The 13,717-nt window shown below is 39.4% G+C and overlaps 1 protein-coding gene and 1 long non-coding RNA gene across 3 annotated transcripts in view; one reads left to right on the top strand and one right to left on the bottom strand.

The window, feature by feature from the left end:
• Window positions 1-10,116, bottom strand: part of zswim8 (zinc finger SWIM-type containing 8) — a 60,580-nt gene extending 50,464 nt beyond the window's left edge. The window contains exon 1 of one of the 2 annotated variants that reach the window (XM_012966846.3): window positions 9,723-10,116. In XM_012966846.3, the coding sequence (XP_012822300.1) occupies window positions 9,723-9,900 (178 nt within the window). In that variant the 5' untranslated portion in view covers window positions 9,901-10,116. The remainder of the gene's footprint in view (window positions 1-9,722) is intronic. The other variant, XM_002935767.3, reaches the window with a different exon arrangement.
• A 30-nt stretch (window positions 10,117-10,146) lies between these two features.
• LOC101734604 lies at window positions 10,147-13,510 on the top strand. The gene is made up of 2 exons (XR_208792.4): window positions 10,147-10,794; window positions 12,566-13,510. It is a non-coding gene; the product is annotated as an uncharacterized LOC101734604 (long non-coding RNA).
• The last annotated feature ends 207 nt before the right edge of the window (window positions 13,511-13,717 follow it).

Raw genomic sequence — 13,717 nt, 5'->3', positions numbered from 1 at the left:
TAGGAATGCACCAAATCCTGGATTCAGATGAATCCGAGCCCTTTTCAGTGGGATTCAGCAAAAAAGAGCCTTGTCTTCCCTTGTGTCTCCTTCGTTCCTGGCCGACTCCTTCGTTCCTCGCAGAGCAATCGTTTGGTTGCGCCCCCCACTACAACTGCTGTTTCCCGCCTTAAACCTTTCTGCCTTGCTGCTCCCTACATTTGGAATGCCCTCCCTGATGTCCTCCGGAGAGAATCCTCCCTCAGTCTTTTTAAAACCAAACTTAAAGACTACCTTTTTGAGCACTCACCCAGCACCTGACCAGGGAACTAGCACTTATATTGTAATGTCACCCTCTGTGACCTACAGCACTTATATTTGCCTATTTGTGTAAGTTACCCTACCATCTAGATTGTAAGCTCTACGGGGCAGGGACCTCCATTCTCTTGTGTCTTTGACTCTTATCTTATTGCAATTGTATCTTTTATTTATTTTTGCTTATTTTAATACTTTGTATTTATCTATTTTAATACCCCTGTTTGTATTAATGTATTCTACTGTACAGTGCTGCGTACATAAGTAGCGCTTTATAAATAAAGTTATACATACATACATACATACTGTACATACATGCTACATGCAAATTAGTCTTCGGACTCAGTTTAAGGCAGGGGTACACAGTGATAGCCATATCACTGGCTAGAATGTAAATCGCCGGAGGGATGGCATACGCGTCGCTGCGATGGCTAATCTCCCCGTGTACCCCTGCCCTTAGGATTCAGCTGAATTCCTTATGAAAAACTCCAATTCAGCCAAAGCCCAACATAGTGGATTCAGTGCATCACTATTATTTATAAGAAATCATATAGCATACTACCTAAAGCAATGTTGTGCAACTTTCTCAGAGTAGTGGGACAATTTACCAATATATCACATTATTTAAAATATTATACATAAAAAGTGGTGCACAGAGTTTATTTCAGAAATTAGGGTTTTAGTCATTTCCCTTCATGGAAATTTATTTGAATGCCCATTAAATTAAAAAAAAATTGTAGATAATGAGCGCAGAAGGTTCTTAGTGCTTTATTCATTACTTTCAAAGCACTAACAGAACTGATTGTTTTCTGTACTTTCTATATCCTGACCTCATTTAATTGGCAGTGTGTATGAGAGAGCCTCAGTTATGCATGTATCAGTAATAACCTAATGGTAGCCCTCTAATGCTTTATCTATTATGCTTCTAGATTTAATGTCACGATCACTGCTTTTATTTATTTATTTACTTGTTATTTATTTATGAAAATCACTAAAAAGGTCCCATGGATCAGCTCTCTACAGAAATAGAGATTGGACCTCAATTGCCCAGAGCAGTAAAGTCACATACATGATAACAAGAGTTTAAAACCCAAACAAAACCCGGGCTTTGGTGCAACCTTCATTCATATTGTGTTTCTCCAATGCTGTGGGATGCTGGAGGAAAAAAGTATAATTCAAGATGTCCCAACCAGTACCAAGTCATGTTGTTCTCCAGCACTGACAGTTTTGTGATACTTACTACATACATAAGTATACAGATACGGTATACAGTTACGGTAAACGGTATATAATTTCAGCATGCCTAATAACCCTGGAGGATACTGAAGGAAGTGGTTCTACCCTATGAAATGTGCTAGTACCCTTGCAAAATCTATGTTAGAGTTTGGAGTCTATCATGAATAAACCCTATAGGATTGTTTTGCAATATGGATTTATGCAATTTATTTAAAATCAAGTACAAGCTACTGTCTTACTATAACAGAAAAAAAAAATCATTTTAAAAAATTTGAATTATTTGCTTGGGTTCTATGGGAGATGGCCACCCCGTAACAGGGTTTCTGGATAAGGCACTACACAGAAGTGCTACGGAGGCCACAAATACATAAGTGGACACTAAAGCTATATTTACGATAGCTATAAATGTTTACCAAACGTCCCTGGAGAAAGAGATCACAAAATATTTAGTTACTGAAAGATAGATTTCTTGTCAATGTTCCCAGTCTTTATGAAGCCCACACTAGACTAGGACTATCCTATGAAAGAGAAGCATTCCATTATTACAAAAAAATCCAACTAATCTATTGTTCTTTTGCTAAAAGGAAACAGATGTATTTATGTAGTGACCACATGGTTCACAAATCCTTTCTTATAACCAGCAAGTTCCTTTACTATCGATGGGCATGGAAACATACAAACGGAGCCAGGTTTTGCTATGTTTGGCTGAAAACATTTGGCTGCTCTAAAGTTAAAGTGATGTTGGGGAATAAAACAGAAATTGTTGTTTTTAATGGATTTTTGTTCGATTAGAGAACAATAACATATCAGCCCCAGAGCTAACCTTCTTCCTTAAATAGATAAATACATAATACAGGTAATATCAAGCTGTGATGCAGAACAACACATTTCTTCAATATAGATTCCCAAGATGTCTCAAAGCAGAATATAGGAAACCAAAGGCCAGTTATAGGTGTTTCTTTGTTAGACTGGATAATGCTGGAAGCAAAGCATGCGACGAGCTAAAGTAGTGCCTTTGTCTGTTTACCTTTGCCCTTAAATGTTTTGACAAAAAGAAACCTAAAATGGAAAATCTGAGCAATACTTTTAGTGGACAATCCAACAATAGTGAGCTCGCAGAGGGCTTTTCAGGTCACACTCTAAAATAAAGATTTGTTTGGTATGAACAATTGCACAAGCTGCTGCTGTTGGACAATGAAGGACTGCTAAAATATCAAACTTACAAATGTTACTTATTAATCAACATCTATTATTATTATTATTATTATGACTATTGTTATTACATCTATGCCTTCAGTCTTGCATGGGAGCTCTATGATATGCACTAAAGCTGTATATTCAGCATAAACTAAACATATACTTTGCAATATATCGTCATCATCAATTAAAAAATATGCAGCCTTTTCATGATTTTTAATGTGACACTATGGTTTGGAACAGTTACCTAAGCTTAGCACCCTTTTCTTCTGCTGATATGGCTGACTACTTTGAGACCCTCCAAATCCCACAATTTCCTGCTCACATGATGTCATTAAGGAAGGGAACATCACGGTGCAATGCACTGTGGGTTATGTGATTCCTGCATGCTGTCTGCAAGCAGTGCAATTCGTTACATCAATGTTTTAGGCCCTCCTCCCCTGCCAAAATGTCAAACGGCACAGAAAGAGAAGAACTGTTTTGTAGTGGGATTCCAGCACATAAAAATTGTATTTATTCATACTTTTTAAAGGAACAGATTACAGTGATAGGTATCTAAGGGGTTTCTGTGTTACGTGGGGCTCTTTCACACATTTTGGTTTGGAAGCCAGTGGAAGAGTTCCCCTTTAAATACTCTGGCTTAAAACTTAGCTGGCACTAAAGGTCCTTTATGTGCTTTATGACCTTTACACATTTCAGTGAGCAGAAGGGAGACTGAGTGAAAGAGCCTTATAAAATGGAACATGAACTTAATGAGGAAACAGAAGATATCCCAAGGCATGGAGCTCAAAATCTGCTGTAGCTATTGCTGTATCTGCTGTAGCTATTGAGCAAAAAAACTACAGAGAATCTATGCCTTTGGCTCTGTAAGGGAATATTCACCATATGCTAATCTGCTGATGATGTGTAGAAGTAAAGTCACCCCAAGTAAGGGCAAGGGGGTGGGATATTTGCCACTTTTGGTTGCCCTGCAGATTTATCACAGTGAGGGAGGTGCAGAAAATGCTGCAAACATCCTCTTAATAAACAGAAAATGCCCTTATTGTGCCTTGCCCTAGAAACAAATTGCTCAAAATTCCAGCGTTGAATTTTTTGGCTTCTTAGATCTGTAGGGAAGTCTAAATTACATGCACAAAACATTGTGTTTATACAGTAACTGCTTTTAATTATGTCTTTAATGAAATGTAAGAAGTAAATATTTGTTTATTCTGCTTTAGGGCTCTGGCACACGGGGAGATTAGTCGCCCGCGGCAAAACTCCCTGTTTGCGGGCGACTAATCTCCCCGAGTTGCCTTCCCCCTGCCATCCCACCGGCGAACATGTAAGTTGCCGGCAGGATGGCAGACGCGGCGGCGCGATTTCGCGCAAATCGCCGAAAAAGACTCGCAAGTCTTACTTACATGTTCGCCGGTGGGATGGCAGGGGAAGGCAACTCGGGGAGATTAGTCGCCCGCGAACAGGGAGTTTTGCCGCGGGCGACTAATCTCCCCGTGTGCCAGAGCCCTTAGGCTCTGTTTCCATTGATTTTGCTTGTGTGTTACATGAATAAATTGCCACAGGGTTCCAGACTCCATAGACTGTACATCACTATCCTGCCCCCAACCACCCATAAGGGGATACAAACAGAGCCAGAGTTTGCTGGTTCAATAATGACCCAATGTAGTATTATAAACAACAGACAAACACCTGTTTAACTAATGTTAAACCAGGTTGTTATAAAAGTGTACATCATGCATATACTGGCCACCATATGCTTCCAGATACCAGTTTTGTTCACCCCCAAACGGGTCAAACTATTAAAATCAGACATCACACAACTAGAGCCACCACACATGTTATGTATCTGGTTACTTGTCCATGTCAGGATGCCCTAGGTTGGCCAGTACTGCCTATAAGGATCAAAAACCCAATAAACCGGTTGCTAAGCAATATCCTGAGTTGACCCACAGGTTGCCAACTTTAAGTACATTGGAATTGGACACGTACCTAATGGATGCATTTAAAGGAGAATGAAAGTCAAAATTTAAAAAGCATACTGCCCAATAGTCCTCCTATTGTTTAGTAAAAACGCCACACTTTTGGCTCACCTAATCAAATATTTACTCAGTCACACTTACTTCACATTTTCTATCTGTTTTCTTGAATGGCCAGCCATCTTTAAAAAGGTATTCTCCCTTCCTTTCCCTCCTTGCTTCATACTGCACATGTGTGTCATTCCCTCCCCCTTACCCCAGGCACACGTCCTTAGCAGAGAAAAAAAAATGAATGAAGGGAGTGCTTGAATGTTGCTATGGCAACGGCGGATCCGCTTCTGATTGGCTTGTGGGCATGTGTAGCTCATTAGGGAGCTCATGCAGGAAGCGTGCCCAGCCAGAACAGGAGACAGGATCAAGTTACACACATGCGCACAGGATAGGAATTGAAAGCATTGCTACTGAAGGCTGCTGCTGGCAGCCTGCAGGAAGAGGAGAGAGATTTCAGTGATGTCACTGGAGTCTTCACACTGCTGTAGGCTGCCAGCACCATATCCCTTTAGATATGCAGTAAGTACTTAAAAAGAATGCCTTTAGACTTACTTTTAATTTATATTAACCTTTCCTTGTCCTTTAAAGGAGAAGGAAAGGTCTCCCCATATTTCTCCAGTTAAGATGATCAGAAGCCTCATAGGAAAAAAAAACGCTGAGCTCTGTAAAGAAAGTTCCCATAATGCCTCGCTCCTACACCAAGACCAAGACTGGTGTACATGTTCAGTTAGCAAGACTATGAGATAGCTTCCTGCTAATTGGCTCAGATCACACATTCCTAAGGTGGGGAGGGAGCTCTTAGCATTCTTGAGGGAGGGGGAGCAGGAGAGGGGAGAGAGGAGAGAACTACATGTCTCTGGCACAGGAAAACAAAGAGACAACAAATCCTGTTTCTTTTGACAGAGAACTCAGTGCAGCGTTTCTGTGAGTGCTTATGACTGTATTTACATAGGCCTTTCTGATAAAGCTTTACTTAGTTTTTACCTTTCTTTCTCCTTTAATGGATTTAAAGGTTAGGGACTTTTGTCCACAGCAGGTCTTAATAACTGTGTTATGAACTGCTATCTTGATGGCCCCTAGAAGCTTTATAGTAGGAACTGGAAATAACTTTGTTGTTAAAAATTGTTATGTTTCGTTAGTTTATTTAGTAATACAATATCAATCAGTAGTAACTTTGTTGTTAAATTCTATATAGGTGTGACTTGTTTCCCTGATTACCCCAGAAAATAAAATATTTTGGAAGTAATGTATATTTTACAGCAATGGCACATTGGGCAACTTTGAGCATTTTGTATCTTACTGGGCAGGGGACAATGTGCTTGAAACACCTAAGAACTCCCAGCATACTTTCATGACAGTTGAAAAATATTCTCTGCCCCACTGTCAAGCAATAATGCCACTGACCTTAAGGTTGCCATACGTGAACCATTGTTAGTTGGCAGTAAGCCTGTTTTTTATATACTGTTTAGCCATTACTATGTTTAAGTTCCTCAGGAGGCAGTTTTAATAGACCATATTCAGTCAGCAATTAGATTTCAATTAAAAAAAAAAAAAAAAGTTAAAGCATTTGATTGGCTGCTATGAGCAACATCACCAGTAATGTTTTACTCCACTTTTTACACAACATGATCAATATACCCCCTCGTGTCAGTCTAGAAAGAAAATCCTATTTGCATTTGACTCCCTTTAGATCACAGTGAGTCATCAAAAGACCCGAAAATTGGAAGGGTTTCTTTAGCGTTCAGCTTGCTGTTATTCACTTTTTTTGCCTATAGTTACATAGATACATAGGGTTGAAAAAAGACCAGAGTCCATCAAGTTCAACCTACCAAGTAAACTCAGCACACACAAGCTGACATTCAACCATTAAACCCATGGTTCAACTAGCAAGTTATTGTCTTTTGCTTCAATATTAGTCAGTGAAAGAAATATTTACATTTTATGGAGGAGTCATAATAAAGTGGAAATTAAAATGCTTTTGAAGATAGGAACTTGCACTAGGGCAGCCCAACAGGGCAAAGGCACATGGATCACTGATATCAATGGGGTCATCTTGTGAAAAAAGGCAACTTTACATTTAAAAAGATTAGGAATGTGCTACCTGTGTGCACACTGGAGTCCAACCAAGAGAGCTTCACAAATCTGGCAGTTAGAGTTCTCATTGGAGATACCCATATCAGTGGCACTAGGATGTGTTATAAGCAGGTTCCTTTCCGTTTCTGCTAAATGGAAAGTTACTACTGACAGGTAAAGGGATGAAGTGAACTGGTGTTGCTAAAACAGTGAACAATGGCACTAAGCTTATACACAAACTTGGCTTTATGCCACTCAAACATAAATCACATTTCGGCCTATTTATTGTCCATTAGGGGTATGGTAGATGGATAAATATACAAGCTCCTTGTTTTACTGTCTGGCTATACAAACAGGAACTATGAGCCAATGCTGAATGAACACTGTTTTTATGCTAAGCATTCAACAGCATTTCTATGTGTACAATAACATCACGAACAACAAAAAGTTAATTAAGCAAAGTGAAATCCACAAATGTAGAATATTGCCTCTGTAGCATAAATGTTACGGATCAGTCATGTTATCTACAAGTTACAATACATCTGTCAATCTATGGACTACGCCTTACGTCAACTTGGCTACAAAGCAAAATGTTTGAGCAAATGCTACTTACTTTTGTCTGGGGAAATTTAAGGTCCATTACTCCTGAAAAGGCAACTATTACTTATTACTTTCACTAATTATTTTTCTTTGTGCAATTCAGACTTATTAACTATATGTTTAATGCAACCAATAACTTAGAATTCCCTTGGAAAACTGCACTGCTGCAAAAGTTTCAGATGACGTAAAAAACAGTCCTCTAAGCATTTTATCGGTCCCTTAAAGATAAGCAACAACCCCTCGGAGCAGATTGCTTCCATTGATGACTTAAAGAAAATATTTCAATAAATAATTAGATTTGTGCTTTAATCTTTTTTCAGTGGGGTTTAAATAGAAATGGTAATGTTTTCAGCATCTTTTCCAGTATCTTTAGCTCTCTGCGCTCTGCTTTTGACCATGGGTCACCCACCTTGCCTTGTCCAGCACAGTTGCAAGCATCAGGGACTCCTGCACCTTCCCTTATGGTTCCATTGCATGTCACTTATCAGTTTGGTAAAATCAAATCATCCAACTGGATCTCAAAGGCATGCAACTGAACCTAAAAAGGAAGGAAACTATACCCCCAAACAATGTAGGCCTCTATAAAAAATATATTGCAAAAATAAGCTCACATGTAAAACCCTGCTTCATCTAAATAAACCATTTTCATAGAAAAATACTTTAGTAGTATGTGCCATTGGGTAATCCTAAATAGAGAATTGCAATTTTAAGAATTAAGGGCCGCCTCCTGGGATCATAGGATTCACAGTGCAGACAAACAAGCCAAGGCACACATACATGCTAAGCCCCATCAGCCAATGAATGGACAAAGTTCTGCCTTTTGCTTCCACACGTCTTCCTGTTACAGTTGCTGCATTATTTGTGATCTCTGAGGGAGCACCCAGCCCATCACTAAATGGTGGCTCCAGGGAAAGGATGTAAAAAAGCAATATTTACTGATATATATATATATATATATACATTTTTTTTATTTTTTTTTTTGGCGAGATTTTTTAATAGATCACTTAAAAGAGAAAGAAAGGTAAAAACTAAGTAAGCTTTATCAGAAAGGTCTATGTAAATACAGCCATAAGCACTCACAGAAATGCTGCACCGACTTCTCTGTAAAAAGATTTGTTGTGTCTGTAATTCATGTGCCAGAGACACGCAGCTCTCTGCTCTCTCACCTCTCCTGCTCCCCCCTCATACAAGAATGCTAAGAACTCACTCCCCCCCTCCTTAGGAATGTGGATCTGAGCCAATCAGCAGGAAGCAGACTCATAGTCTAACTAACTGAGCATTTACACTTGGTCTTGGGCAGGAGTGAGGCATTATGGGAACTTTCATTACACAGCTCAATGTTTTTTCTTCCTGTTTGGCTTCTGATCATCTGAACAGGTGAAATATGGGGAGCTATAAGGGAACTATTGAGACAACTGAAGGTATTCCTGCAGCTTGAGAATAACTCTTTATTAGCCCTTTCTTCTCCTTTAACATATTATAAATTATCTGTTGGTTAAGTATTCATTCTGGGGGTATAGTTTTCTAATAACTGTGCTTTTTCTGTGCTGTGTGTGATGCCATTCTACTATACTACTTTTTGCAGTGTCTTATACAGGCAGGGGGTTGTTGACCTCCTGGATAAGGCAAAGAGCTTGGAGCTAAAGAGCCCTTATTTTAAGTTTTCCTGCATTTTACACCATTTTTGTTTTTGCACCAAAATATAATGCATTATGCATTCCTCAGATTTTACACCATATTTTTCTACTCCCCATGTACCTGCTGCATGTTGATTAAACAACACAGGAAATATTATTTAAATGCACAAATATATTTTTTTACTGAAACTTTTCTAAAGGTGAACTTGGCTTGTCAAATGCAGTATTTGTCTGCCAGTTTATTTCAAGTGAAACAATGTGCCTCCTGCCATTCATATGAATGGAAACCACTCACCAGACAGTTTTTAGCCTGAAAAGTTTGAACTGGTTGAACATACAGCTATCATTCTGAATGCCAAATTCCACAATATTAACCTTAAATAACCCTGACATCAGTCAATATGTATTCAACTTAAACTACATGTCTTTCTTCTAAGTATTACCAGATCCTCTCTACCACTTGTCCATGCTGTTATATCTCTAAATGCATGTGGAATGAGTGTGTGTGGCTAGGCTGATTGTATGCAGTGTGTTCTATTATTATCCTGATGTAGAACTGATGAATTGCCAATGCAGACTATTTTACATTGTGAGAGAAAGACAAGCAAGGGGTGCCATATGAGAAACTATCAGGGAAGAAGCAGTGCAGATCAGCCCTTACCTTTTATTTTGACAGTCGGTGAATTGGGCCCTCCAGATTGTTTCCTCCATCCTCTCCAGTTCTGGCACAGACTTTCTGCTTCAGAGATGAAGGAGCAAAGCGAGTCTTCCTCAAACCTATCAGAGTCTTCAAAGGAAAATCTTTCGCCATCCTCCCACTCTGCAAACATGAGTTCCATCACATCCAACTGACTAAACCAAAGCTAATGGAAAAGCGTGGGAAAACTGCAGGAGACGGTGGAATGCACAGTCAGTAATGTCATAGGCCATCATTTCATATAATGTCATAATGTCATCATGTCAGCTGTATGTTAAAAATACACTCCTGTGTCTTGTGTGTATCAGATCCTTGTCATGGGAGGGGGAGCGGATGTGATGTCAGTACGTACTGACGCCTCTGGCTGCGCCTCCCCTTCCGTCTCTGACTGAGTTTGTGCTCTAGCGGGTGGGGAGCGTGTTCCCTGTAGGAGCGGGACTGAGCGCAGGGCTGGATGTGGCCGGTTCTACAGTCATTAAGATGTCGCTCCGACTCATAGAAAGCTTTCTGCGGCAACTTGCTGAGACCGGAGAGTTTTTTCTATGGGCAGTGTTTGTCTCTGCAGGTTTAGAGTTGAATCTCATAGATAATTCCAGTAGCGCCGATGTCCAAGTGAAGCGCTGTGGACCGTAAATAAGGTGCAGTCGGATCGACTGCAGGGAAATTCTCATCGTAATGCCTGCTGAGCTGAGAGATATGGGGGTGCAGAGTACAGGGGAACAGCACAGGGCTGCAGGGAAATTCTCATAGTAATGCCTGCTGAGCTGAGAGATATGGGGGTGCAGAGTACAGAGGAACAGCTCAGGGCTGCAGAAGAGACCAAAGTAGCGGGGTGGGGTGTATTAGTGGACAGGGCTAGAATGAAGAACAGACAGAATGGAAGGAAAGGTTGGCGGTGAAGGTCTGACTAATGGAGGAAGATATAAGGCGTGAGAAGATGGGGGTGCAAAACAAAAAAAGGTTGATTGGAAGGAGGTTGAAGTTCATCCATTGGGCTATTTGTTTTTTTTATGTGGCTGAGCTCTGGGTCCTAAAGGTAAGAACAAACGATATTTGTTGCTCATGCTATATCTATCTATATATACATATATATATATAATAGGTTTTTCAGTGAATTTGAGAAAAAAAATGGGGGTGCTTAGAGTAGTACCTATATCCATCCCTGGTCAGTAATAGTTCCAAACACCCATAGAAATCTTGTGTCCTTGTACAGCAGGTCCTGCATGCCATATAAACATAAGCGGGTGACAAGGAGCCAAAAGGGGTACGAGGGGCCAAACATGATATGGCAGCCTGTCTATGTATCGGATATACATTGGCACATACGATTATCAAACAGGCCTGATCCCCAAATCAACTGATGTAATTAGTACATGAATATTGAATGGAATGCATTTCACTCACACTGAATGGATATTGGAATGATTTTACTGGTAGATGTATGGAATGTGCAGCATAATAGTATATCCTATACATAAGCATTCAATAGCATAGGATATACTATTAAAAATTCTTCAGCCCACAGAAGACTCCGTACCTCAGTGAGAGTATAATTCTAGGCAGGGTTTCTCAACTTTTTTTACTTGTGAACCACACAAGCATGAAAAAGTTTTTTGCAGATGCCAAATAAGTGCTGTGATTGACTTTTTGGTTGCATCTTGTGAACTGCTGGCCTGCAGGAGGCTCTGCTTGCAGTAAAACTCTTCCAAAACTTGCTTCCAAGCCAAAATTGTAAAAGTGGGCACCTTCTTTGAGGACACTGGGAGCAACATCAAAGGCGGTGTAAAATGTGTAAAATGTTGCTCATGAGTCGCTGGTTGAGGATCACTGTTCTAAGGAGAGGACTACTCTGTGAATTGAAAAAACAAAAGGACCAAGCCAAACTACAGTTGTTACAAATTATTTATTACAGCGTTATAGGACCCGTCATCCAGAATGCTTGGGATCTTGAGTTATTTGGATAAGGGGTCTGTTATTTTAATCACCATGCTTTAGGGCAGTGGCACACAAGATTAGTCGCCTGCGATAAATCTTCACTACCACAATTTCTACAAAATACCATCCCACCGGCAAGAATGTAAATGGAATACACATCACTTTTGGTTTCCCGCAGTCCCCCGAAGATTTGGTGTACTAAATAATAAGTAATAAGTGTACTAAAAATTAATTTAAATAAACCCAATTGGATTGTTTTGCCTCCTATACAGATTGATTGTATTATAAGTTGGGATTCAGTTCAAGGGGCAGTATACCCAATATTTTAACATTTGATGAATATATTAGGACATGTGTGATTTTTATTATTATTTCTTGCACTGGAGAGGGCAACATCTAAAACTAATACTGTCACATTCTACTTCCTGTCCTGCCAAGCAATATAAAAACAAGGCATCAGCCCTCTGAGAAGATGCCTCTATAATGAGCTGCTTCTTATCTAAAAGTATAACAGGTTGCACCTGGGGGAGGGGAGGGTAAGTTTATTTTTAATGGGCTTCTGATTAAGTTTTCCTTGCTCGACAGGACAGGAAGTAAAATGTGACTTTAAGGTGATGGCGTACATGGTGATTAATCGTCCATTATAAATCTTCTTTACCTTTGGCGTCTAATCTCCTAAAAATATTTTCCTACTGCCAATAATTTGCACTTGACATGTTTTTGGCTATTGTTGGGGGATAGCCGTAATTGTTCTTATGCTGGGATGACAGATCTCTCTTGACCAATAGTACATGGTTTAATTACATTTTATTTAACTAATGTGCATATTTATCAACAGAGGTGGTTTATAATTGACAACAACTCTTTTTCAGTGCAACTACTTCCATCATCACCACATGATTGATAGCAGCCTTAGCCAATGGGACCGTAAATGTTTGGATGCATCTAAAAGCTGACATAAATGCTTGATAAAGGCCAAAGTAAGACACAGCATCATGAAGTGTAAGCGCCTGAAGATGTATGCATTTGTTTGGATGAATGTCTGAGAAGTAAAAAAGATACAGGGAGATACCCCAGAGTGTAAGGAGAGAGAGTTTAAAAACTTGAATTTAATGTTCCATTTAGTAGTGCAAAAGGGAATAGCCCACATGGTTGGCAGCTGTCTTTTATTTACTGGTACAATCTCCTTGTTTCTTTTTAGATTATCTTATGGTATTTTCCAGAAAATGTTCTGTTTTCTGAACAATGCAGCCCTATGTATGGGCTAATAGTATCCTCTGTCACTGCGCATGCAGGGTTAGTTTAGATAACAAAATGCACACCAGAGTTTTATCACTGAAATTCTCCCTTGGTGTAAGGAGACAGGCAAATGCCATTCATGTCAGTTACAACACACATTGGGTAATATCTGTGTTTTCTTTGCTGACTGTTTTCCTCCGCTAGTGAACACATGCATAGTGTGCATTAGCCTATGGTATGTATGTTTCCTCCCTTTATTGCACGCTTTTATTATATTTAATATTTGAATTTTTGAATTTTTTTGTCTATGTAAAGTTGGGAGGAACACAGGTCAAAAAAATTTCATTACGGTAATGATGCTTCATTGTTATTTGTATATGACAATAAAACTTGAAACTCCCTACTATTTCTTAGATTTGGGGATCTGTTTATATGCCATTATTGTATGTTGACCCATATTTCATTAACTGCCTGAATTTTACCTTTGGTTCATGTTGATATATATATATGAATATGTTGTTGCACTGAGCAGCAGACAGCACTCACAGATGTTGCTTAATAAATGTTTTTAAAGACTATCATTGTTTCATCCATATTGCAGTTTCTTACCATTATAAATATACAGTGGAAAGCAGGATACCCGCATACCGGAATAATGGATGCTGGATGTTGTATCAGCAGGAGAAATATAAGGCACATGGAATTTTCTCCATATCTCACAATAGCCTTGGATATTCTGATGTGTGACGCTAACTTTAGAGAAGGAAGCTTAATAGAAAACAAAG

Source organism: Xenopus tropicalis, chromosome 7 (assembly GCF_000004195.4).
Source record: "Xenopus tropicalis strain Nigerian chromosome 7, UCB_Xtro_10.0, whole genome shotgun sequence".
In the NCBI taxonomy this organism is placed as follows: Eukaryota; Metazoa; Chordata; class Amphibia; order Anura; family Pipidae; genus Xenopus; species Xenopus tropicalis.
Note: the sequence above shows the minus strand (reverse complement) of the source record. Positions and strands in the feature narration are given on the sequence as shown.